The 27,664-nt window shown below is 33.0% G+C and overlaps 1 protein-coding gene across 2 annotated transcripts; it reads right to left on the bottom strand.

The window, feature by feature from the left end:
* Positions 1-1,947: 1,947 nt before the first annotated feature.
* On the bottom strand, positions 1,948-27,271 carry LOC148311490 (uncharacterized). Of its 2 annotated transcripts, XR_015837243.1 has the most exons (4): positions 27,046-27,271; positions 3,815-4,003; positions 2,544-2,804; positions 1,948-2,513 (listed from the first exon to the last, which is right to left on the bottom strand). XR_015837243.1 is itself a non-coding variant. In XM_088256558.1 (3 exons), the coding sequence occupies exons 1-3, from the start codon at positions 27,191-27,193 to the stop codon at positions 2,668-2,670; spliced, it is 474 nt and encodes a 157-aa protein (XP_088112684.1). In that variant the 5' UTR covers positions 27,194-27,271; the 3' UTR covers positions 1,948-2,667. The 2 variants fall into 2 exon arrangements, 1 of the variants encoding a protein (XP_088112684.1); XM_088256558.1 differs by having other exon boundaries at positions 1,948-2,804.
* Between the last annotated feature and the right edge of the window lie 393 nt (positions 27,272-27,664).

Genomic DNA, 27,664 nt, shown 5'->3' with positions numbered 1-27,664 from the left:
ATAAATGTAGCAGCCATGACAAACTCTGAAATCAGGTTTGCGCGCAACATCTGATACGTCGTCGCCAAATCCTCAGACACGCCTCAAACCCGATATGGGAGGCACTGCACAAAGTAAACCTGCATCGTATGTTTGTACAGACATGTCGGCCACACTTACGTAAAATGTCGACCCGATTTCGTTGCAAGGTGTTGCAACGGCTGAAGAAAGCGAGAATGGCGGTGAATCATCCAATGCGGACCAATTGAAAGTATGACCGCTTCCAATTCAACCGGTGAAAAGTCAACAGAGTTACTCGTGGTTTCAAATGTCAGACGAGCGAGTGAGTGTTTATCTTTGTCTGTGTGGGTAAGATGGCATGGCGTAATGCTACCGGCTATGGGTGTTTTTGTCTTCTCTTTCTTCACGATGACTGTCATACCGCTCACTCCTATAATTGGAGACAATCCAGATTTGTGAACGAATATTGTTTCACATTTCAATAAATTTCTCAGCTTAGTTCAAAAACAAAAAATTGCTCAGCAAGAGCAGATCTGTCAGGAAGCCTAGATGCTTCTGTATCAGATCTGGGCATGCGGTGGGACAGCTTTTAATATAGTATTTGGACACACTTAAAATGTTGTAAACATCTCAACCTAATACAAAATCGTAACATATCAAAATCCCAAATGTTTTTGAATTGTTTTTCTTTAAAAATGCGTCATTTTTAAATGAAAATTTTCTTTGCTTTTTTTAACAAATCGGTCACTCTTTCAACAACGTCATAAATTAAAAAAAAAACTTGATTTTTCAGGAGATCGTTTTCAATGTTTAAGAATATAATGAAATGTATTAAAAATAAATATCAAGCCACTTATTGAACTTTTTACTGTTCAACAGATCTTTTTAGGTAAAACCTGAAGGTTTTTTCTCCACTTGAAAAATATTTAGTATATTTAAAAAATAATTGAACAATACCTTTTCTTGGAAATGCAAAAACAACACTCTCTGCGCTGTAGCGGGTAAATATTAAGTTAAAAATAAGCCCCTTTGCTGGTATATATTACATTTTCTAGGCATTTCGAAAACATGCACTACTGAAAATTGTCGATTTTTGATATATGACGTTGTTGAAAGGAGTGAAAGGCAGCTGGTTAATTTGGGTATGGGCGATATATTTTAAGGACCTTACTCCAAATTTAGTAGTGTTAATCGGCTCCACGTGTATTTTGTTATGTCCTCGTGTATTATGATTATGAAGTTCTTTGTTAAAAATCGTAATGGTATACTGTGAGTCGTTTTAAACATCATTTGAAACATTGTATTTGTAATCTCATAAGTTGGTAGAATGTCAAAAGGTATTATGTTAGTGCTCAAATAAATGTCTTTTACATGAGTGGTGTTGATGAATTATACTTCTAATAAAATAAAAATAAATCCCTTATCTGCACCCCAATGGTGCATAAGGCACTGCGTCATATAAACGCAGTGTTATCTTGATCGTTTACACATGAAGGAAAGGTGATCAGCCCTCCGCTTCAGGTACCAGTCCAGGGTAATATTGAATAAATATGACAGTGAAAAAATCACTTATATTTATTTTAACCCCCTTGAGAATCGAACCCGGGACCTCCAGAACGGTAGCCGAGCGTGCTGACCATTACACTACGGAGGCGGACAGATAGAGCTATTATACTTCTAATAGCTCTATTTTGTATAACTTGTATTTCGGAATTTATATTTGCATCACATCTCAAACGCCTCCAGTCGCTCTCGTTTTACTTACCCGATAGTCCATGTTTCACTTCCAAATGCCTAAATCTATATTCTAATTTTTTGTGCAAGAAAGTACGGTGAAAACATCAGATAAAATTGTACTGCTCTGTTGACCACCAGTTTCTCTTTCTCCCAAGTGAAAACAACAAATTCAAGTATAAAACGGTTTCAAACATTAAATCAGACACAAAATAGTAAGAAAGCGTTTATTTATATAAAAAAAGATACAAATTACAAACAAAAAAATGTTGAAGAAATGATCAATCGATTAAAAGATCAATAATTTGTATTAGACACAGCACTATTTCATTGTTTTTATATTATTATTTTAAAATCACATACAAGCCAGGAATTATATTTTTTCGCTTTGATATCCTTCTTACATCATACTTGTATTATCATTACACCAAAATTTGACAAATTACGAAAAACAGACTCCTCGGAATAAATAAGATGTCACATTTTGCAGGACCAATACGTCATCTTTGGCCCTCTTGAATCTTCTAACTACGTTTGTTTATGTATGCATCAAATGCTTTATTTTGACATTAAAAACATCATTTGATCTTACTGCAAGATTCTGGAATATCTGAGTGTTGGTAAAAAAATTCCATAAAAAAAAACCCTGGAGATGCTGAAGCTATATGCAGTATAATATGTTGGAAGAGATGGAATACAAATTGACACAATGATGAACGCGACACAATTAAGGATGTTAATGAAATGGTTTGAAAGTTAGCCATAAATTACTGCAGTATTGGACTAAATCAACGTTTAAAATTCTGTATCATGTTGACATTTCTTCTTTACCCAGAGGAGTTTGTTCGTCAGATATTTATTTATATATGATTAAGGAGTCTCTGAAGGTTGTTGGCTTGTACGTGTTTTATTGTTGTTGATTTCTTTTTGTTTTTAGGCCTTGGGCTTCTTCTCTTCGGCCGCCTCGGCTGGAGGAGGTGTTGGGATCTCAGGGTACTCCAACTTGGCACCATCCTCGCACGTGAAGATTGGGCAGCACACTGGGAACGGTGCGGTTTTGTTGGTTTTTTCTGCAACGAACATTAAAAAAAATTAGCAACGAGTTAAGAACAAACGCCTCCTATATAATGCCTATATATATTGGAAGACAGGACCCCACATGATGAACCCCAAGAATTCTACGATGGAGACATTGGGAGAGCGAAAAGGGCGTCGGAAGACCCCAAAGAGATGGTCCGACAGCATAATTGATGGTAGACGGCGATATTATTTGACATTTTTTTTCAACATTAATATAATTTATTACAACATTATGTGGAGCAGAGGACAAAAGTTTTTTTTTCCAATTGGAATGCAACTGTCTACCTAGATTTGTTTTTTTTTAATTTTGAGGGACCGCAAAGGGCTAATCGTCTTGCTTTCATATAATTAATGATCGATACTACACTGCTTTGATACGATTCAGTGCCCTATACACCATCGGGTACAGATAACCCTTCACGAACCATCAGCTACCATAATCTCTGTCTCCTAGCATTGGTTTATGGTACCAGGCCAGCAGAAGACGCAGAAGGTGCGGATAACCCTTCACGAACCATCAGCTACCATCATCTCGGCTATCCAAACTCAAAACACAGTAAGGGACATTTTTTTGTAGTACGTTTTTTTTGCATTTTTGGACTAAGTAGATTCTGCCAAAGTCCAAAAATGCAAAAAAACCAACTACAAAAATGTCCCTTACTGTGTTTTAAGTTTGGACAGCCGATCTCTGTCTCCTAGCATTGGTTTATGGTACCAGGCTAGCAGAATCCGCAGAAGGCACACAAAATGTTGTAAATATATTGATTTTAACTCATATATTTATTTGATATCACTTTGTACCATTGCAAGAGCCGCAGGACTAATTGTCTTGCTTTCATGTAATTAATGATCGATATCACATTGCGTTGATACGATGCAGTGCCCTATGCACCATCGGTTGCAGATAACCCTTCACGAACCATCAGCTACCATCATATCTGTCTCCTAGCTTAGTTTATGGTACCAGGCTAGCAGAATCCGCAGAAGGTGAGGCGCTCACCTGTGTCCAGCTTGCATTTGGGGTTGGCTAGGGGCAGGGGGCCGCAGTCCTCGACGAGCTCGAGCAGGCGCGGGGGCGTGTCCTCGGACACCACGCAGGTGGAGCGCCCGCAGAAGGGGGCCAGCCCCCACGAGGTGCCGGGCTCCATGGTGGCGCAGCGGGTGGACGCGAAGCACATGCCGGGGAAGTCTGCAAGAGAGAATCACAGGTCAGACCAGAAACCCCCAACAATAAGTAATATATACATTACAAACTAACATTTAAGGCGTATACACTAAAAAAACAAATTAAAAAGTAAGCAAGAAGACTCTTACAACATTTTGAGTGTGTCCAAATACTCGTTCACAAAATCTGGATTATCTCCAATTACAGGAGTTATTTTCATATTATTTAAAAAAAATATATAGTCACTTACAAACGTCAAGATGTTTTTCCAAAATACATATCGTAGTCGTACAGGAGAAAGTGATCAACTAAAAAAAAGTAAAATGTTCTGGAGGGCCGTTCAAGTCACTTTTGCTTGACATGAAAATAAACATCAATGCAGTTAATCTTTTTTTACAAGTCAATATATCATACTTCCAAGCTTAAAATCCTTTCTGATTTTTCCAGTGCAATATTAAGCTAGTAAGATATCAAATAGTTGATGATCAGGTTTTTGTAAACAATGCACTTGGTCACTTTCTCCTGTATGGCTACGATAATATCGTCTTATTCCCATTAACAAAGTCCTGTCTATAAACCTGAGTTATATATCCTGAGTATTTTTTTACTTGTTAGTTTTTGTAATCATCTGTCGACGAAAACATCGTCAGGTTTCAAATCTAGACGAGTGTAATGAGGTAAAACGCAACAAGTAATATAATACAAGTGTTTAAATTTTAAAATTATAAACATATCATTCCACAAAGTTAACGCCGAATCAATAAATGAACATACTAGTATTTCTCGAACATGTTTCGCTATTCGTTCGTTCTCTTCTTGGTATTGGTTTTTGACACAAAGCATGCCAGAGTGGTTTCGTCGTTGGGAAGTTTTATACTAATTTACACAATAAACAATGCTTTGTGTCGTTGATCTTTGGGCCGATAGTCACGCTTGCTGTATTATACGCTAAACTTGAATTTCCACTAAAATGCGAGTTTCATACAATTCAAACAACAGACCAGTCATAGAAAACATTTTTCCTTCAATAAAATTTATTTTATATAAGAATATATATATGTACACATATATATATATACATATATATATATATATATATATATATATATATATATATATATATATATATATATATATATATATATATATATATATATATATATATATATATATATATATATATATATATATATATATATATATATATATATATATATATATATATATTTATGTATATATTTTTTGTTCGCCTCCGCAGTGTAATGGTCAGCACGCTTGGTTACCGTTCTGGAGGTCCCGGGTTCGTGCGTGCACTTTCGTGCATGTGAGTGCATATATCGCTCACTCCTTTCAAGAACGTCATAAATCAAAAATCGCCAATTTTCAATTATAGATGTTTTCGGAATGCCCAGAAAATGTACTATATCCCAGCAAAAGCGGCATATTTTTAATTTAATATTTACCCGCTACAGGGCAGAAAGTGTTATTTTTGCATTTTGAAGAAAAGGTATTGTTTAACTATTTTTTTAAATATACTAGATATTTTTCAAATGTAGAAAAAACCTTCAGGATTTACCTTAAAAGATCTGTTGCACAATAAAAAGTTCAATAAGTGGCTTGATATTTATTTTTATTAAATTATATTATACTTTTAAACTATAAAAACGTTCTCCTGAAAAATCAAGTTTTTTGATTTATGACGTTCTTGAAAGGAGTGAGCGATATAGATTGCCCAGAGCTTTTATCACTCATCAATTTTAGAGTCCCGGGAGCACAGACCCGAATCAAAAATTTATTTAAAATCCCTAAAATGCACACCAAGTCCTACCGAAATTCATTTTTAAATGGAGCCTGCGATATGTGCAATGTAATGCTTAATGAAATAGGCATCAATAATGTTTCTTTTAATACGTTAAAGACAAATATTGTTGGTGTCTATTTGACTAGTTGATAAATGGAGCCAGGAAGAAGGCTGTAGTATTACTTTTTAGTATCTCTCTAGTATCTCTCTCTGTTTAGTATCTCTCTCTGTATGTATTACTTTTTAGTATCTCTCTTTGTATGTTTAGTACCCCTGATGCATGTAGGCTCTACAGCCATAAGCCATATCCCAATTGCGCAATTCCATTTGAGGTTAAGTTTCACTTCCCATTTTCAAACAGGAAGACAATGCTTTACGAGTTCCTTCATGGTTTATGCAACCCTGATACCTATAATTTCCGCTGTGGTGTGTGTATACTAAGATGGCGTTGTCGGAAGACGTACATTTTATTACTAGATCATTTTTTGCCATTTAACAACATAATTTTAAGTACAAAATATTATATTAAATTAACGCAAAAAAGATCCCACAAAGGCATGGCCTGGCTTGTGTATGGGTGCTTGTCTGTTCCATGTGTCCGAAGGAGTTTTCCGAAGCGAGATTCTTCTACACATTTAACAAGAGTCTTCTTAAAAAAATTTAATTTGTTTTTTTTTTAATGTATACGCCTTAAATGTTTGTTTGTAATATATATATTAATTATTGAATAAATTGAATTGAATTGAATTGAATTGAATTGAATATTTGAAAAATTATTTATAATTTACACGTGAGTTTACTATTATTTTTGGACATCTCATCAAAAATAAAAAAAGAATATGGAAATCTTGGCATTTACGGGGCTGACGACCGCCATAGGCTGCTTTAAGTGATCACTTTAGACACGTGTAACATTCACCAATTCCACCCATTATTGACAACCACACTACTCAAATTCTTGGAAGTTATATTTATACATGAACCAATTTTGAAACATTGTTCTTGAATCACTAGAACTTCACTAGAGACATCTAAACTAAAAACTAACTAAAAACTAAACATAAACTAAACTAAACATAAACTAATGGTGAGATAAAAATAAATATTCATATTCTTTTTCATCTTTGATGAGATGTCAATTTTTTTTATGAAAAATAACTCCTATAATTGGAGATATTCCAGATTTGTTAACAAGTATTTGGACACACTCAAAATGCTGTAAACGTCATTTGTACATGATATTTTTCTTTGCTTTTTATGACAAATGTTTAGATCGCATTTGTATTGTTTTTTTTTTTAAATATGCAAAGGATATAGGCGGTGCAACATTGAGCTGCATTTCGTAGTTGCAAAAGTGAATGGATCGAATGCACACAGTCTCGTATAATGGTATATAATTTAAAACCGTAGGCGATTCTCGTTTTTCTATGTCCTTCAATACGTCAACATTCAATAATCCAGCGATTCTCAAATGTAGAATCCTTCAACAAAACTATAGGCAAGTATTTTACAATGATTAAGGAAAACACTTGTTTTTTACCAATTGAGTTTTATTATAGACTACATGTTTCAGAAGTTAAACTTCCATCATTCAGGTCTGTATAATTACCAAAATATAAAATATAAAATTGTTCTAAATTCTAATAATAATTTATTAAATAATATATTGTTTCAAAATTCATCACATTTGCTTTCCATTTTTCCTTTGTTTTCAAACTCCGCCCCTTGACTAACCCCTTCCCCTTACTTTCCCCTCTCCTTATTTATAGAACAATTTTATATTTTATATTTTAGTTATTATACAGACCTGAATGATGGAAGCTTAACTTCTGAAACATGTAGTCTATAAAAAAACTCAAGTGGTAAAAAACAAGTGTTTTCTTTCATCATTGTAACATGTCTTACCACAAAGTTAATGCCGAAACAATAAATAAAATAAAAAAGTATTTTACATATTACGTAGAAATGTGTAAGACCTTGACGTGGTGAAACCACATTTCTCCTCTAGCCTGGCAAAAATAATCAATTATCAATCGTTAATTTAATTAGTCTTAGGTAAAAAATTTTTCTGTGCGCGCAAATATTTTTTATGACTCCGACCTTTTATAATTTACCTGTCATAAAACTAAAATGTATTTAAAAGGTTTGAATCATAAAAAAACTGTCGCCAACCCGCTGGCCTTTGAGGGATAATAGATGTTTGCCGGCGGTCATTTATCCTAAGAGCATTCTTTATTATATTATAAATAAAATTAAGGCTAATTGATGTCTAGACGTTGAAAATTTTGGGGGTGGAAACAAGCGCACCGTCAGCCAATGAAAAATGGTTTCGAGGGCGTGATCTTCAAGGAGAGAAACCGAATATAACGGGAAGAAATCAGTGGGATCGATCTCTTGGAAGCCGGGACTTGGAAGCCAGCAGTTGGTCGGAAAAGAGTTGGTCGGAATAGGCTCTTGGAAGCCAACAGTTGGAAGGATCAGTTGGGAGGAATCAGTCGTAAAAGGAAAGACCGACCAGTCGGACTGGTCGGAATAATCACTTGGAAGTCGGGGACTTAGAAGCCAGGACTTGGAAGTCAGACTTGGAAGCCAACAATTGGGAGGATCAGTTGGAGGGAGTAAGTCGTAAGAGGAGATCGACCAGTCGGACGGCTGGTCAGTCAGAAGACACAGAGAAGAAGAAGAGTTGGAAGGAGCATTCGGGAAATCAGTGGGATCGAGGAGTTGTAAGCAGCAGTCGGGAGAGATCAGGGGGATCGAGCAGTCGGGAGAAATCAGTTAGAAGGAGCATACCTACACCAGGTTTTAAGACTTAAGTGAGGAGAAGAGCGGGAGCTCTACACAGGGAGGAAGAAGATAGAAAAAAAGGGGAGTTACTCATCCGGAGTATCCCACGCAGAAAACGCTGCGAGAAAGGCAGACCCACGCCGGGTCATAAGCCTTCAAATTAAGAGCTGAAGCTCTACTAGGAGAAGAAGAAGATAAGAAGCAAGAATCATCGCACGGCGGCCCGTCATAAGAAGAACCTCATCCCAGCATCCAACGGCGCAGCTTTTTCACAAAGGATCACGACCACCCCAGCATCATGGCGCGTCTTTTTCACCAAAGGTTAGAATAAGTTTAATTTAAGATAGGATTAATTAACTTTAAGCTAATTTAAGATAGCAATTTAAGATAAGTTTAAGTTACAGTCGCTTTCATATAATTTTGATATTTTTAATTAAATTAATTTAAGTATATTTTTTGTGCAGAATTTTCTTTCATCTCCCTACCCCTCTTTCTAATATTCCCAGGGTATATCAGCTTGATAAGGTGGGCGACGTCAACCTTTTTTTTAGATGGGAGTTACATTTATTATTTACCTTACTTATTATTATTATCTTTTATTTTTTATTTTATTATTTAATTTGGGCTAACAACAGCAACATATGTAAAACAAAACATTAAAAGATATACATTAAACAAGCCAATTATAGTTAACCACAGAAACATAAAGATTAGTACTATATATATTTACTGTAGATCTAGCAAATGAACACGTATTTATGAGAGAAAATATGTGTTTGAGAGTGTTTGTGTGTGTAATGTTTTAGAATTTAATTAACCCTGATGATGCCAAGGTTCTTGTCGAAACCGGTTGGTTAAAGTATACTAATAATAAAAAATTGGTTAAAACAAAGTTGTTTTATTATATAAAGTACCTATGTACATATATATACATTTTGTCCGCCTCCGTAGTGTAATGGTCAGCACGCTCGGCTACCGTTCTGGAGGTCCCGGGTTCGATTCCCAAGAGGGGTAATATAAATATAAGTGATTTTTTCACTGTAATATTTATTCAATATTACCATGGACTGGTACCTGAAGCGGAGGGCTGATCACCTGTCCTTCATGTGTAAACGATCAAGTTTACACTGCTTTTTTATGACACAGTGCCCTATGCACCATTGGGGTGCGGATAAGGGTTTTATTATTATTTTATTATTACATATACATATATGTATTTTTTAATAAATACTTTTGTATTGTATGTATATATATTTTTTGCTACAATTCAGAGAGATGATGTAAGAATATCATCACGCTACCAATTAAAGTAACATTTTACAGCGTATAAAATGATCAAATAAATCACCCGACGACAGATCTTAGTCCAGTTGAAGAACAGACTTTTATATTCCATTCCAAAAAAACTCTCTTAAAATGTCTCCTTTGAGATGTGTTTGAGTGATACAAGTTTGAGAATCTTTGGTTTATGAATTATGTGACAGAAACACCCATTCTATATGCATAATTATTACACAGGCCTCTCAAATGTTGAGTATATTATTCATAATTTATCCTAGCCGGTTTCATAAAAAAAAATATCACAAGTTGATCAGAAAATTTAGTTAAGTTGCACTAATTTATAATAATAGAGATCATCATAATTCACGAGGACATAATAAGATGCATGTGGAGCCGATAAACACAACAAAGTTTGGAGTAAAGTCCTTGCAATATATTTCCTATACCCAAATTAACCAGCTGCCTGACATATCGCTTACTCCTTTAGACAACTTCATATGTCAAAAATAGATTTTTAAGAGATCGTTTTTTTACGTTTAAAAATATAATAAAATGTATTAAAAATAAATTTCAAGCTACTTATTGAACTTTTTACTGTGCGACGGATCTTTTTAGATAAAACCCTAATGTTTTTTCTCCATTTAAAAATATTTATTATATTTAAAAAATGAATTAAACAATACCTTTTCTTTAAAATGCAAAAACAATACTTTCTGCCCTGTAGCGGGTAAATATTATGTTAAAAATATGCCGCTTTTGCTGGGAAATAGTACATTTTCTGGGCATTCTGAAAACATGTACAACTGAAAATTGACGATTTTTGATATATGTCGTTGTTGAAAGGAGTGAGTGATATGTGACTTTTGTATGTAATATGTTTTAAAAAATACTTTCTTATGTAAATGATAGATGATTCATCTCGAGTTGAAACACATACTAGACTAAAATATGATTAGCAATAGCTTAATTTTTTAAAGTATTAATTGCAAAACTTTTTCTGCTGCGTCAGAATGCATTTGCTACTTCAATTATGAATTATCGTCAGTGGATAACGAAAGCGCTTATTAATTCAAGATAATTGTTCGTGTGATGCAACATGAGTTATGCAAGAAGCGTGTCGGCGGGCGCTAAGCAGTATGTGATCAATCCAACATTGGATAATCGTCAAGTTATTTAATTATATGATGTAATGCCGGCGAAAGTGGGTTTGGGAAATCGCAGATGGAACTAGATCGAATCACCGCTTAGACAAGGGTCACGTGGTACAATATCCGGAAAAAGTACAGTAGAACCTCGATATAGCGGACTACACATCCTGCCAAATATTCAAGAAATAAAAACATCTTAATATTTTTTACAATATTTTGAGTGTGTCTAAATACTTGTTCCCAAATCTGAATTATCTCCAATTATAGGAGTTATTTTTCAAATATATTTTTTGACATCTCATTAAAGATGAAGAAGAATATGGCAGTCTGGGCATTTACGGGACTGACGACCGTCATAAGCTGGTCTTAGTGATCCCTTTACACACGTGTAACGTTCACCAATTCTACCCAGTATTGACAACCACAATACTCAAATTCTTGGACGTTCTATATATATGAACCAATTTTGAAACATTGTTCTTGAATCACTAGAACTACACTAGAGGCATCTATTGGTGGGATGAAAAGAAGCTTGTTTTATTGAGCTGAAACTCTTTTATTAGTATGTGAGGTCCGAATCCTGGATTATAATCACATATAACTCCTATAATTGGAGATTATCCAGATTTGAGAACAAGTATTTGGCAGACTCGAAATATTGGATATATTACTTAACAATTTAGTTATACCTTGGTTGTTGTGTTGAAGGTCATTTTTTTCAATTTACTTACATAATTTACTCACAAAAAAACCACTAATTGATCAGCTCGCTACTGTTTTAACGAAAAATCAACTTCCTACTTTTGTCATTAGTCAAAGCCAAGGTTATATTTTTTTTAATGAATCAATCAAATGTGGTTTCATTTAAATACAATATTAAAAAAAAGCAACAGTATCTCGAGTCGATTCAATGATATCTACTTTGTGATGAGACGTCATCACCAGACGTCCTTCATTTAGTGTGGATATGTCCAATTTAAGAAGAAAAAATAAGGAAGAAGGAGAAAAAATTGTTGAGGCAATAGGACATAAAGATTTATCAGGTTTCTTCTTTTTTCTTCTTTTTCCATGTTCGCTCCCTAGGTGGAGCATATGGCCAACACGAGTCGTCTCCAAGTCACTCTGTCACGCGCCATCTCCTTGGCTTCCTCCCAGGTCAGTCCGGCGTCTCGAAGTTCCGCTGAGTATAGTCGGTGAATGGTCGTCAGCGGCCTTCCGGGGCGCCGGAATCCTCGGGGTTGGAAGAAGAGACATGAGGGGTTGATGCCCTCAGGTGGCATTCTAAGGACATGTCCCAACCATGTCCACCTTCTTCTCTTCAGGACTTCCAGTATGAGGGGCTGTTGAGTTCTTCTCCTCACATCGTCATTCCTGACGAAGTCATACCACTTTATACCCAGTATTCGTATCATCAGGTTTAGTGGTATCTTATTTAAAAATATCATATTTTGTGAAGTAAATTAAGTGTAAAATAAAGTTTTCATTAAATATAATAAAAAAAACATAAATCTTCATCTTCAAACCCGCACCCAATGGTGTACAGGGCACTGCATTGTTTAAACACGATGTTGTCTTGATCGTTAACACATGAAGGAAAGGTTATCAGCCCTCTGCTTCAGGTACCAGTCCATGGTAATATTGAATTAGATATTTTGTATATTAAAAGCATTGATAACTTTGTGGTATGGTAATAAAACACTCTCCTTACCATCCATTGTTTACTTTGTATAATACAACTTTAAAAAAAAAGGTGGTATTACACAAAGTAAACAATGGATGGTAAGGAGAGTGTTATATTTATTAGCCTAACGTGCTGACCATTACACTACGGAAGCGGTCAAAATGCGCTATAATTTCTTGTTATTTTTGTGTGAAAATTCTAGTCTAAAATACTCGAGATTTAAAAGGGATTATGAATAATCGGGAGGAATATGTGTGCATATACATAGAGTGGTGTGGCGATTTATCTTCTCTGCCTCCCCCTACGAGGAACTGACGTGATGATACGTTAGATTTTTTTTATTTTTAATTAATGTTTTACTGAGTAAATACCACTATTTCTTAAAATCTGCTGTGACACGTGTTTCGATGCATTCCGCATCATTTTCAAACACCGTATGTGAAGCTATTGTAATTCACATACGGTGTTTGCAAATGATCACAAATTTATCCACGATAACATGGAGATCTTAAAAATAATTAATACGAAAAGCCATAAACTGCAACATTTTGAAAAATTGGAAATTCAAAAAAATATAAATAACAATAAACCCATAATTAACAATATGACAATGACTAAAGCCTCCTCCCTTTTGTCTATGTTCCCACTGATAAGAAATAAAAATAAAAATTAAATAAATAAATAAAAATAAGTAAAGGGTCCTACCCCCTCTTCAACCTTCATCGTCCCAAGGACCCAACTCTAAAATTTAGAATTAGCTTCACAAACGGTGTTTGAAAATGATGCTGAATGCATCGAAACACGTGTCACAGTAGATTTTAAGAAATAGTGGTATTTGCTGAGTAAAACATTTATTTAAAATGGATAGATTTTACCACAAAGTGACTGCCGAATCAATTAATGAAAATAGATTTTTATGTTTTGAATTTTGAAAGCATTAACTTTGTGGATCATATTGATATATTATTTCGAGAAATAAAAATACTTTGTTTTATATCCACTCACATTTTTATTAACCAACTAGTTTCGGCAACAACCTGTTGCCCTGTATGACTGTAAATAATTTATGACTATAATTAATTCATGACTGTAGTCATAAATTAAACCCTGAAGAGGGCAAAAGGTTGTTGCCGAAACTAGTTGGTTAATAATAACGTGAGTGGATCAAAACACAAAGTATTTTTATTTCTCGAAATAGTATAGATTTTTATACTTAATAATCACAAAAGTCGTATATCAATCAAGCTTTTCCTCACACCCCGGAAAATTAATCGTAGTATGACATGAATGATTGCAAAGATTTTACACGTTCATCGTTGACACGAACAATCCTACGGGATTTTTTGCCTCTTTCTGCCAACAATGGCAAATAAAAACACTAATAATGCTCTCACGAAAGGAAGTTATGACAGTTTAATGATCATCCTGTATCCTTGGAGCTCCTAATAAATTAATCACACGACTTATTACGGTTTTTATGAGTTAATTAAAACGCTTAATTGCGACATTCTCTCAATGAATTATTTATTACTAAATAATAACGCGATACTGAAGGTCTGCCCACGAGTTTCCTGGGGTGATTTTCTAAAATGGACATGACCAATATATGTGGCTACTTTACAAAACCATACACAATAAAACTAACAATAAAATAAGTCTATTGTAATCAGTGTTGAACGCTGCTGCGAGACGATTTTAAAATTTCTTAAATTTATATATCAATTTTTATATTTTTTGACATCTCCACATATGGCTCACTCCTTTCAACAACGTCATATATAAAAAATCGTAAATTTTCAGTTGTGCACACTATTTTCAAACACCAATGCGGAACACGTGGCACAATAAATTATATATATATATATATATATATATATATATATATATATATATATATATATATATATATATATATATATATATATATATATATATATATATATATAAAACCCTTATCCGCACCCAAATGGTGCATAGGGCACTGTGTCATTTAAACGCAGTGTTATCTTGATAGTTTTTTTACACATGAAGGAAAGGTGATCAGCCCTCCGCTTCAGGTACCAGTCCAGTGTATTGAATAAATATTTCAGTGAAAAAATCACTTATATTTATTTTACCCCCCTTGGGAATCGAACCCGGGACCTCCAGAACGGTAGCCGAGCGTGCTGACCATTACACTACGGAGGCGGACAAAATATATATATATAGTTATATATATATATATATATATAAATATATATATATATATAGTTATATATATATATATATATATATATATATATATATATATATATATATATATATATATATATATATATATATATATATAACAAATTTATGTAGACAGTAGTGAAAGTGACAGGTTGCACTGAAAAACCTAATATTTTGTTTTCTTCGTAATTGCTTGTAAAAGAGAGATAACACGCAGAAACTATTGCACATGAAGTGAGTGTGTGCAGAAAGTAAGAGTGCACTATTGTGCATGTGAGTCGGCATGACTGGAACACGTCACGACACGTCTGTGCATCTCGCAATCATTCTGGCAACCCTATAAGCCTTACAGTCTATTTGTATGAAAGCGGATCAGGACTATCAGGAGTCGGAACAATCGACGAGTATTTATTTGTAACAATTATGTTAAAGCCTGTAATTGGACATTACAAATATTACTTAATTGAATGTATATTTATGTTATACTAAATTGTCTGTTGGCTTTACAATAAATAAATAAACAAAAGTATGTATGAGGAGATCAATGAAGGTTTTACTAGAAATCCCTTTTGTTTTTAAATCAAGACTCGGGCATTTTCATAGTATTATTTATTGATTCGGCATTAACTTTGTGGAATTACATGTTGATTATTTTATTAAAATTAAACACTTGAAGATACCACTTTAATGAGTTTTAATTATATATACAATACAAATAAAGGTCAAGTCACAAATAATTTAGAAAATTTAGAAATACATAAAAAAAATGAATGCAGATAAAACGTTAATTGATAATATACTGTTTCAAAATACTTCACCATTTTATTATCTATGTTTCCATTTACAAAAAATCTTGTTCTTTAATCCCCCCCCTTCCCTATATTTATTAACCTATATATAATAAATAATAATAAAAACCCTTATCCGCAACCCAATGGTGCATAGGGCACTGCTTCATATGAACACAGTGTTATCTTGATCGTTTACACACGAAGGAAAGGTGATCAGCCCTCCGCTTCAGGTACCAGTCCAGGGTAATATTGAATAAATATTACAGTGAAAAAATCACTTATATTTATTTGACCCCCCTGGGAATCGAACCTGGGACCTCCAGAACGGTAGCCGAGCGTGCTGACCATTACACTACAGAGGCGGACAAAAACCTATATATACCCCTTAAATATTTAGTATGCTTAAAAAATAATTTAACAATACCTTTTTATCAAAATGTAAAAACAACACTTTCTGCCCTGTAGAGGGTAAATATTAAGTTAAAAATATGCCGCCTTTGCCGGGATATAGTACATTTTCTGGGCATTCCGAAAACATGCACACACAACTGAAAATTGACAATTTTTTTTATAAATGACGTTGAAAGATATATGACGTGTTTCCTAACTTTTTCCTTTTTCATCTTTATTATTTTTGATTTTCTGTTTAAGTCGAGTCTTTGTTATTTATTTTATCACTTTTAATCTAATTTTTACTTCTTATAATATCAACTGTATTCTTGCCAGTGCCCTTTACTATAACCTAAAATATAATGTATACCCACACACACAGGCCATGCTTTTAGGGATATTTTTGGTATTTATATTATTTTTTTGTACTCGTATTTATATTATGTTATAAAATGCAAAAGTTTTAAAATAAAGCAAAAATGTGCAAGGGGTTCACTTCGTCTTCCGATCGTTTGCAAATACAAACTGGTGTGGCGTTTTGTTCCCTATGCCTACCTAACCTACGGTGCAGCGGTATGATGGTTAGTTAGTTAGTTTCGTTTTAAATGTTTAAAAAAATATTTAAACTAAATATTTGAATTGAATATTAGGGCATGAAGGGGTTAATGCATCTTCGTTCATTCGTTTGGTTTGAGGAATCATTTTGCGATGAAAAAAATAATAGTATGGTTGTTGTCTGTATGTTTGCGTGGGGACGTATATATGAGTGTGTGTTCAATATATATATATATACATAGGTATATACACACATGTACTTGATAGTAATTTGCGGTCGAACAACTTTCTACGGGTGGGATTGGCCAGTGAAAACGGTGTTTTACGATACTCCATCTTCGTATAATATAAAAATAATAAAAAAATCAACTAAAAGTAATCATAATATGTGAACATTTATCTGGTCACGACGATGGTACAATTTATGTTGTATTGGTCATAAAAACATAGGGATTGATAATTATTTATGCATTTTTTGTGGAACGTACTGTAAAATTTGGTTGTAATCCCGTGGTTAGTGTCGCGGACTCTTAAGTCAGAGTTTCTCGGTTCGAACCCACTCTACTACAATTTGATACCTACTCGTATTTCTAATAATGAGTCACTTAGGCTCACAGAAATAGTATGAAATTGAAATATTTCTGTAATAAATAAAAACACATATATGTATTTCTCTATAAAAAAAACCTCGAAATAACGGAACTACATTTAACGGACTTTGAATATCCAATATCCTTTGATATTGAGTCCACTTTCACACTATTTTCAAACATCAATGCGGAATGCATCGAAACATAGGTCGCAATACATTTCAATAAATAGCGTTATTTACCAAGTGAATAGTAAATTAAAAATAGTATAGTTATAATCACAAAGTGACGTTTTGAATATTGAAAGCATTAACTTTGTGGATCATCTTGATATATTATTTCGAGAAATAAAAATACTTTGTGTTTTGATCCATTCACATTTTTATTAACCAACTAGTTTCGGCAACAACATTTATTACATGTAACCCTGAAGAGGGCAACAGGTTGTTGCCGAAACTAGTTGGTTAATAAAAATGTGAGTGGATCAGAACACAAAGTATTTTTATTTCTCGAAATAATATACAAAGTGACGAATCAATTAATAAAAAAATTATATCTTGTCTGAAATTACACCAATAATGTATTCATCATGTCATTTTTCTTGTTTTCTATACCATTTTCTTGACAAAGCCCAACATACGATAAATCGTAACTTAATTTTCTTTAAAACCACGTTATTATGTTTGACGTAATTTATTTTTTTTCTTAAATCACTGAAAAATTAGTTTTTTTTTAATAAATATAATTTTTAATAAGGTTAAGAGTTAAAAATATTAACAATTTTTTTCTACATATATATATTTCATAAAACAGAAACAAAAACAAACGTCAATACACATTATTTTTTAAAAACGTGTTTTAACTCTATCGTGGACGGCCAGTGGGTAATTTTGAGTTGTATTAATACAACATTATTATGGTAATATAACCTAAAAAAATTGTGGTATTTACCAGGTAAAATTACAATTGAAAGCGATTGGAAAACATCTAGCAGCCCACGTCATAGAATAAGGAATATAAAGAAGAATAAAGACTTAAAAGAAGGGAAAAACCAGACAAGTATTTCATAAAGAGCTTACTTTTTAAGCCAAAAGAGCTGTTAAGAAAACCAGTTCTCGATTCCAATATAGTTCCTATATCCGAGAACCGGTTTTACGAGAAATTGTCCAGAATATAGATCAGAGGTGACTTATGACAGAAGCCGATGGTGAATGCGGTTACCGTCTAGAGATCTGTTCAAATATTAAAACATTCTGTAAACCAAAATCCAGTTCTTAAGTGAATCATTTAATTGAACAGGTTTTGATAAAACATAGTTTAACCTTTTTACATCTCAAAAATAATATGAAAAACTACTATAATTGGAGAAAATTCAGATTTGTGAACAAGTATTTGGACACACTCAAAATGTTGTAAATAAATTAACTGGTCAAATTATAAGCTAAAATAATAAAAATGAAAATGATATTTTCTGGCGTTTCTCATGTATGTCATTATAATCCAGGATTCGGACCTCACATACTAATAAATGAGTTTCTGCTCAGTAAAAAAGCTTCTTTTCATTTCACCAATAGATGTCTCTAGTGAAGTTCTAGTTATTCAAGGACAACGTTTTGAAATTGGTTCACATATATAGAACTTCTAAGATTTTGAGTAGTGTGATTGACAATAATGGAAAATCGGTGAACGTTACACGTGTGTAAAGCGATCACTAAGACAAGCCTATGACGGTCGTCAGTCCCGTAAATGCCCAAAATCCCATATTCTTCTTCATCTTTAATGAGATGTCAAAAAATATATATGAAAAATAACTCCTATAGTTATAGTCCTCTAATGATTCAAGAACAATGTTTCGTAATTGGTACATATATAGAACTTCTAAGATTTTGAGTAGTGTGGTTGACAATAATGGATAGAATTGGTGAATGTTACGTTTATAAAGTGATCACTTAAACCAGCATTTTTGAACAAAAAAATTTTACAACAATTTTACAACAAAGTTTTACATTTTGACATCTCAACAAAAAATATTATGATGAAAAATATGAAATTTTTAATTAAAGTTTTATGATGTTTTCCGCATCATTTTCAAACACCGTATGTGAAGCTGATTCTATGAATATGGAAGTCTGGATATTGACAAGGCTTACGACCGTCATAGGCTGGTTAATTCACTCTATACACGTGCAACGAATGGTAGAAACCCGTGGTGGACAACGACATTACTAAAAATTTAGAACTCCTACATATTATATTGTTCAATCTCGCTACACAGTAAATATGAGTTCACAACAGCTATCTATATTTGTTTGGAAAAGCTTTTATTTAGCAGAGATCCTTTTATTTGAAAGTATGCAAGATCTGAACCCCGAATTATTTTTACATACGGGAAAAAAAAGGTGTAATATTTATACTGACATTTCTTAGTGGAACTGCATTTTGTATGATAAAATAACAAAAATATAGTTTTTCCACATTTATTTTATTTGACTAGTGATCGGGTTTCGTCGTTACCGACACCATCATTCTTGTGGGAGGCTAGGCAAGACTAGACTAGAAGTCATAATAAACCATAAAAATAATTAAATCTTTTCCTCAGCTTTACAACTGAAATTTATGCCATAGGAAATATTTCAACGCGCGGTAACTGATCAAACCTGATAAAGAAAAATTACGATGTTTTTATTGAATTGTTCTAGAATGTAAGAAGGGAAAATACGGAATACGGTAGCTAGAATGCTTTAATTGCAATCTAGAAGATGTTACCAAATAATCTATTTATATATACTACAATACTATCAGTTCCGTCTTAAAATCGTAGATATGTTTTGATGCGAGCTATCTATATATATATATATATATATATATATATATATATATATATATATATATATATATATATATATATATATATATATATATATATATATATATATATATATATATATATATATATATATATATATATATATATATATATATATATATATATATATATATATATATATATATATATATATATATATATATATATATATATATATATATATATATATATATATATAAATTTTTTAAATATTTTCTATATGGTAATAAAAGATTTTAAAAAAAAAATAATTTCTAGACATTTCTACTTTTACATCTTAAAATTAATAACGCATTTCTCCCCAATAAAGAGACTAAGCTCTTGTGCTTGGAGAGGGACTAACACTTATTATTTATTGTTTATATTTGTTGGTAATATTTGTATTATAATTATTTTTTGGGTTCTTTTTCTTTTCTTAGATTGACATGTTCATGTAAATCATTCAATTCATTTTTTAGCAAGGAAAATTTAAGAAAATTAAAGAAAATTTGTTTGTATTTAAAAAACATTTAATATTTAATAATAATAATAATAATAACTCTTTATTCCAGCTTGACTAAGTGGTGCAATACTTAGTCAGCCATATATGTTTTACAACATTTTTTTGTAAAATTAAATTAAAAATAATAAACAAATAAAAATAAAAATAAAGAAAAGAAACACAAAAGAATAAAACGAAAATTTGGAGAGATAAAAACATTATTAAAATATTAAAAGTTTTGTATGAATTGTTTGGTATTGAATTTTATTATTGTATATTTTATTCAAATTATGGAACGTGTTTCGATACATTCAGCATCATTATCAAACAACGATAACACGTTAAAATGTTTAGTGGTTTTTACCAAGTAAATTTTAATTAAATTAATGGAATTGGAATGGATATTACCACAAAGAAATAGGCGATCATCAATTTCAGATATAAAAAGAAATCCGCGACAAATACAGATGTCGTATGACATTACGTCTCTGACACATATGTACTCGTAAATCAATATTTTGGCAAACCCACACTTAATTTCTCCATTCGAAACGTCTGGCGTCATCTCCTTTGCCATTTTCTCTTGGTAAACACATTATTTGCATTTGGTTCTCTTAACGTCGCAAATAAAACGAAAACAATAAATATCTTTGTCTGAGACGAAATTGCTCGCGACTCGTTCTACTTTCTATTGCACGAATAGCGATCTATTTTATATATTATTTATATCCACCGATCTCAAAAGGAGGACTGTGATTATGTTATAAAAATATGATAGTATAAAAATAATAAAAATAAATCCCTTACCACACCCCAATGGTGCATAGGGTACTGCTTCATATAAACGCAGTGTTATCTCGATCGATTACACATGAAGGAAAGGTGAGCAGCCCTCCACTTCAGGTACCAGTCCAGTGTAATATTAAATAAATATTAGAGTGAAAAAATCACTTATATTTATTAAACCCCCCTGGGAATCGAACCCGGGACCTCCAGAACGGTAGGCGAGCATGCTGACCATTACACTACGGAGGCGGATATATATTTATATGACGTATCAGTTATTTTAAAGAAATAACTTTAATTTTTGTTTAAACATTAAAGTAAGTATTTTTTTTTCATCTCAACATTTTTATTTTATTTACGAGTTCACGTCATACGCTGGTGGTTTAAGTGATCACTTCACACGCATATAACATTCACCAATTCTACCCATAATTGACAACCACACAACTCAAATTTTTGGAACTTCTAATTATATTGAATAAATTCTGACATCTCTGATGAGATAAAAGAAACTTTTTAAGCAAAAAATCAAACATTTGTGTGTATTCCGTAAGTGCCTAGACTTCCATATTCTTCTTCTTTAAAATTATTTAAAATAACTTGAAGTTAAATAAATTAACAAGTATTTGGACACACTCAAAATATCTGTCCACTCTGACCATTTTTTCTCATCACTGATCAGCTACTCTGATCAAAAAATGCGACGTTTTTCTACCATTAAAATAAATATTTTGGTTCCCTAATATTGGGATACTCTGTCTGGAAATTCGTGTGACTATGTCAATTAAGATGAACTGTAATTATCTGAAATATTTTTTGGTAGAATATAGTTGGGTGATAGAGAAATCAGTGATTAAAGTTATACCTGCGCCGGGCCAGACATTGTGGCCCACGGAGCTGCCTACTAGAATCATACGGGCCAGAATGTCTGGCCTACAGAGTGGTAAGAATTAAACATCAATTAAAATTATTCCTCTATGCTCAGCTGACAAAGAGTGTCCCAAGACTCTATAACCGCTGCGGTTGGATAAATAAAAAAATGGATTTTGGATTTTTGGATTTTTGAAGGTTTGGAGACCCTGGCTTATGGGATGCATAATTTAATTATTTCGCTCGTAATTTGAAAGGTCACAGCATGTAGTTCACTCATCCATGAAGCTTTACACCTGCGCTGACGTGTGGATGGAGTATACTCAACTGTGTTTCCGCTCGATGACAAAAGCGTGTGTGGGAAGTGAAACACACACGAGATACAACTACATATGTACATGCCCAGTACGTACTGGTGAATCATGCAAATATACAAGGTGACCCAAAACAACAGTGCCCATCTATCGTAATTACAACTGTGGAGTTCCACACCAAAACGTTACATTTCTACTTATTTTTTTTATCAAAATGTTAATAATATTAGTTTTACAAAAACGTGACCATTGACTATTTGATGTCTTACTAGCTTAATATTGCGCTGAAAAATTCCCAAAGGATTTTAAACTCAGAAGTATAATATATTGACTTGTTAAAAATCATTTTCTGCATTGATGTTTATTTCCTTGCCAAGCAAAAGTGACTTAAATGGCCCTCCTGAACATTTTACGTTTTGTTAGTTGGTCACTTTCTCCTGTACGACTACGATATAACCACTCATCGATATATCAATATTATTAAAAATATTGTAAAAAAATAAATAAGTAAACCACAAAGTAAATGTTTTAAATATGAATAATATTGAGAATACGTTACATTTCCATTATAAATGATTTTAAGTAATCATGAAATCTAGCTTGTAAAATTGTTACGTTTTGGTGCGATTTAATTATTTCATATTGGTTTAACACAGGATTGGTTACGTTATGTCGCAATTTTAATTAAAATTTCGATAGAATACAGTAAACAGAACTGATTTGAATTTAAAGGATTTTTGTGCAATATTTCAAATGTACTTTTTGGTGAGGACCTCCACAACTTACATACGAAAGGAATCCTGCAACGGTTCATATGTTTATATCTTATTTTGCTAACTGCACGCTTCACTTCTATACATTAAGGTTGACAAGGTTGATCAGTTTAGTTTCGCTATTAGACTTTCATTTGCTATAATTTCACTTATTTCAGTGCAAAATTTACATTGTTCCCAGTATTCACTTGAATTCACATGAATTATGTTACCTTGTGAACAGTGGTATGCACGTTTTAATCAGGGAAAGCAGTAGAAAAATAGCGTTTGACATATTTTTTTAAAAACTTATCTGTCAAAACTCATAATAATGCGTCTTTTGTCGCGGAAAAATAACTGAGAAAACTTTGAACCTAGAAAATTATTATTATTATCACAGGTATCCAATTTTTTCCATTCCATTGGGGTAGGTTATAGGCACACGCCTATATGAAATGCTCGCCACTGCTCGCGAGTCGATCCTAATGGTGACTTGCTATTTTTCGTATTTTGTCGCGAATCACATTGTTTTTCGACACCGTGTTGTTTGACATGAATGTGTTTATGTATGCCTGCATATTATGGAGATTCTATTATACACATAGTGTAAAAATATAGTCGGATAATGAATGCTTTTATTTTGAGGTCAAAATACCCTGCACAAATCAGGGCCGGAAAATCAAAAAGCAGTATGCTGCTTCTTCATAATATATTAAAAACTATCTATGAGTATGTCTGGCATATTTTGTCCACCTCCATAGTGTAATGGTCAACACGCTCGGCTACCATTCTGGAGGTCCCGGGTTCGATTCCCAGGGAGGTCAAAATATATATGGGTGATTTTCGATTTCATATTTATTTAATATCATCCTTGCCTGGTACAAGAAGCGCAGGGCGATCACCTTGCCTTCATGCAATTAACGATCAAGATAACACTGCGTTGTGTTGATCCGAACCCAATGGTGCATAGGGCACTGTGTCATATAAACGCAGTGTTATCTCGATCTTTTACACATGAAGGAAAGGTGATCAGCCCTCCGCTTCAGGTATATTGGGGTATATTCAGGTCCAGGGTAATATTGAATAAATATGAGAGTGAAAAAATCACTTATATTTATTTGACCCCCCCTGGGAAAGGAACCCGGGACCTTCAGAACGGTAGCCGAGGGTGCTGACCATTACACTACACTACGAAGGCGGACAAAATTTAATGCCTTTCAAATATAATTGGATGTTATATGATATTTTAATATCATTATCGAATTTTTCTTAATATATTAAAAGCAGATTTTTGTAAGTATTTAAGCCAAACACCGATTTGAGTCTACAAATTGTTTACTTTATTTTTAAAAACATTAAAACATAAATTCCGGTGACAATTTTATTGCCTTGTTAACAATATTAGATTGAGAATGCCTGAACCAGGCGAAACAGTTGTCACAAGGATTATTCTTTTTATGGTTTTAAAATAAAATAAACATTTCAGCAGACTCAAGTTTTATTTAAATATTAAAAATATAAATAAAATATTTTGAAAGCTATTTCTTTGAACAACAATCGACGGGAAAGGAGAGTAAAATTCAAATGAAAGTAAAGTGAAAGACTGCAAAAGTGAAATTGAAAGTTGACTCGGATTGTTGCCAATAACACGTTAAAATTAAGAAAAAATACCATTAAAGACGCACAACGCCAACACGGTGGGTATAAAAAAGTCAATAAAATACATATTTTTACTGTAGTAGATAAATAGGATAATTATTGACATCAATTCATCCTAGTTATTGGCACTACTATTACACAAATAACTGATTCACACACAAAATGACTCGAATGAAGATTTTTTTAAAGAGAAATATTTGTGTTTTTTATTATTTACACAAATATTTCCATTTCATACTATTTCTGTGAGCTTAAGCGGATCAGTATTAGAAATAGGTATTAAATTGTGGTAGAGTGGGTTCGAACCGAGAAACTCTGACTTAAGAGTCAGCGACACTAGCCATGGGACCACAACCCGACATTATGTTTTCGAATATATTATAAAATTTACTAAACATAATAAAATTAATATTAATATAATTAATAGTAAATAAGTTACATATCTTTGCGTTTATATTGTGGTCATCCTCATAGGAAAATCGCGAAAATTGCAGCTTTGTTCTCCTCATAAGGAAATCGTAGTTTGTGTTCCTCATAAGAAAAGAGTGTTTGACTAGTGGAGGTCCTGGGTTCAATTTCCAGATGAAGGGGGTAAATATAAATGACGTTTCACTCTCATCTTGATTGAATGTCACCCTGAACTGGTGCCTGAAGCGCGGGACCTTGGCGTCATGTAATAAACGGTCAAGATAATCTACTTGTTAGAAAATAAAGGAAAAACTAAATAATTATGCCACAAAATGACAGCCGAATAAATTGAAAATAATGAATTCAACCTGAGGATAGGAGAGTTGACCCCAACAGTCTACAAAGACGATAAGTTGGGATGCAGCCAAAAGAAGAAGAAGGTGAGAATATCGTTAAAATGATTAAGGAAACACTTGTTTTTATACCACTTTAGTTTATTAATAACTTCTAGTTTCGGAAGCTAGATTTCCATCATCAGGTCTGAATAATAACTAAAATATAAAATAAATAATAACTGTTCTATAAATAAGGAGAGGGGTAAGTTAGGGGGAGGGGGTTGGTCAAGGGGCGGAGTTTGAAAATAAAGGAAAAATGGAAAGCAAAGGTGAAGAATTTTGAAACAATATACTATTTAATAAATGATTATTAGAATTTAGGTTTTTTTGGATTTCTAACCACTCAAATTATTTGAAATATTTTTACTTGTATAAACCTCGTACACATTCCACTCCATAAAGTAAAATTAGAATCTATGGATTGATTGTTTAAAGCAATTGTACAATGAATACATATTATAATTGTATGTCTAAATTGAAACATTAAATTGTCCACCAAATTCCATTAATTTATGGTAAAATAATTTATTTACCAAAACAGTATTTGCGGTTTTACCCTCAAACAGTATTTAATTTTAAGAACAAATAATAACTTATTTGAATTTTCTGCCAATATATCAAAAACTCTTCAATAAAACTTCGAATATTACATTTCAGACCCTCTTATGTGACACTCACTACACATAAAAAATAATATGAAAAATAACTCCTATAATTGGAGATAATCCAGATTTGTGAAGAAGTATTTGGACATACTCAAAATGTTTTTTTTAAGGATAACCCGCAAAGCCTCTATTAGAGGCTTGTCTGCAAGTAGGATAGTAAGGATAGGGAAGGTAAATGTGAAAAATACATCACAAACACCCAGACCAATTGAAAATAAATCGTAGGTAGGCTGTCCTCCTCCGTAGTGTAATGGCCAGCACGCTCGGCTGCCGTTCTGGAGGTCCCGGGTTCGATTCCCAAAGGGAGTAAAATAAATAAAAGTGATTTTTCTCTGTAATATTTATTAAATATTAACATGGTCTGGTACCTGAAGCGGAGAGCTGATCACCTTTCCTTCATGTGCAAACGATCAAGATAACACTGCGTTTATATGACACAGTGCCCTTTACACCATTGGGGTGCGGAAAAGGGTTTAAATGAAAAAAATATTAAAATACCAAACCCTCTTATGTGGTGGACACTACACATAAAAAATAATATGAAAAATAACTCCTATAATTGGAGATAATCCAGATTTGTGAACAAGTATTTGGACATGTTCAAAATGTTGAAGGTAGTATTGTTAGATATTTACCCCTCAGTACGTCAGCTGGGATAAGCCTTCTGTAAGTCTTGACTCCATCGACGATTTTCTCCTCGGACTTTTCGTCTTTCTTCTTATCCTCGCAGTTCACCAGGGCGACGACTGCAAGGGCCACCAGGAACACGGCGCTGGACTTCATTCTGGATATCGGGAGAGAACTGGGAAGAACTGAGCAGCTAGTCACAGGAGCGGAGGAGTGCGAGAGATGTATCCGACTGACCGCGGCAGACCGAGAGAGGGCCTTATATAGAGGCGGAGGCTGGTGAGAGGCGGTGGGTGCTCCGCCGAGAGCGACGAGCGGCTAGAAGTCGAGACACTCTCTAGCCCGCTTTGGAAACAACTCTAATAATTCAGTAAATATATAAATATATACCGGAGGTTAGAGGTCTAAATAAAATAAAATGTATATTTGAAGCACTCACATTGTGATTTTCCATTTTATAATTAAATCCATATCATATTTCTAACTAAAGCCGTATTGACCTTCACTGGGACACTTTTTTTAGAACACAATTTTTCATCTGGCTTTGCATCACATTCGATAAATTCACATCACAGTTTTTTTTTTATATTTGTATATATTTTAAAATTATCAACAAAAAAAAGCAAA

This window comes from Brachycentrus maculatus, unplaced genomic scaffold, assembly GCF_059751285.1.
Source record: "Brachycentrus maculatus isolate JH-2025_06_01 unplaced genomic scaffold, ASM5975128v1 h1tg000063l, whole genome shotgun sequence".
Lineage (NCBI taxonomy): Eukaryota > Metazoa > Arthropoda > Insecta > Trichoptera > Brachycentridae > Brachycentrus > Brachycentrus maculatus.
The sequence above is the reverse complement of the archived record's forward strand: the minus strand, read 5'-3'. Positions and strand labels throughout refer to the sequence as shown.

Excerpts from the sequence above, each read along its gene's own strand:
- LOC148311490 (XM_088256558.1), bottom strand. The coding sequence starts at position 27,193 with ATGAAGTCCAGCGCCGTGTTCCTGGTGGCCCTTGCAGTCGTCGCCCTG. Across the intron at positions 4,004-27,045 it reads CCCAGCTGACGTACTGAGGG|ACTTCCCCGGCATGTGCTTC; the intron begins GTAAATATCTAA and ends TCTCTCTTGCAG. Across the intron at positions 2,805-3,814 it reads CAAATGCAAGCTGGACACAG|AAAAAACCAACAAAACCGCA; the intron begins GTGAGCGCCTCA and ends TGTTCGTTGCAG.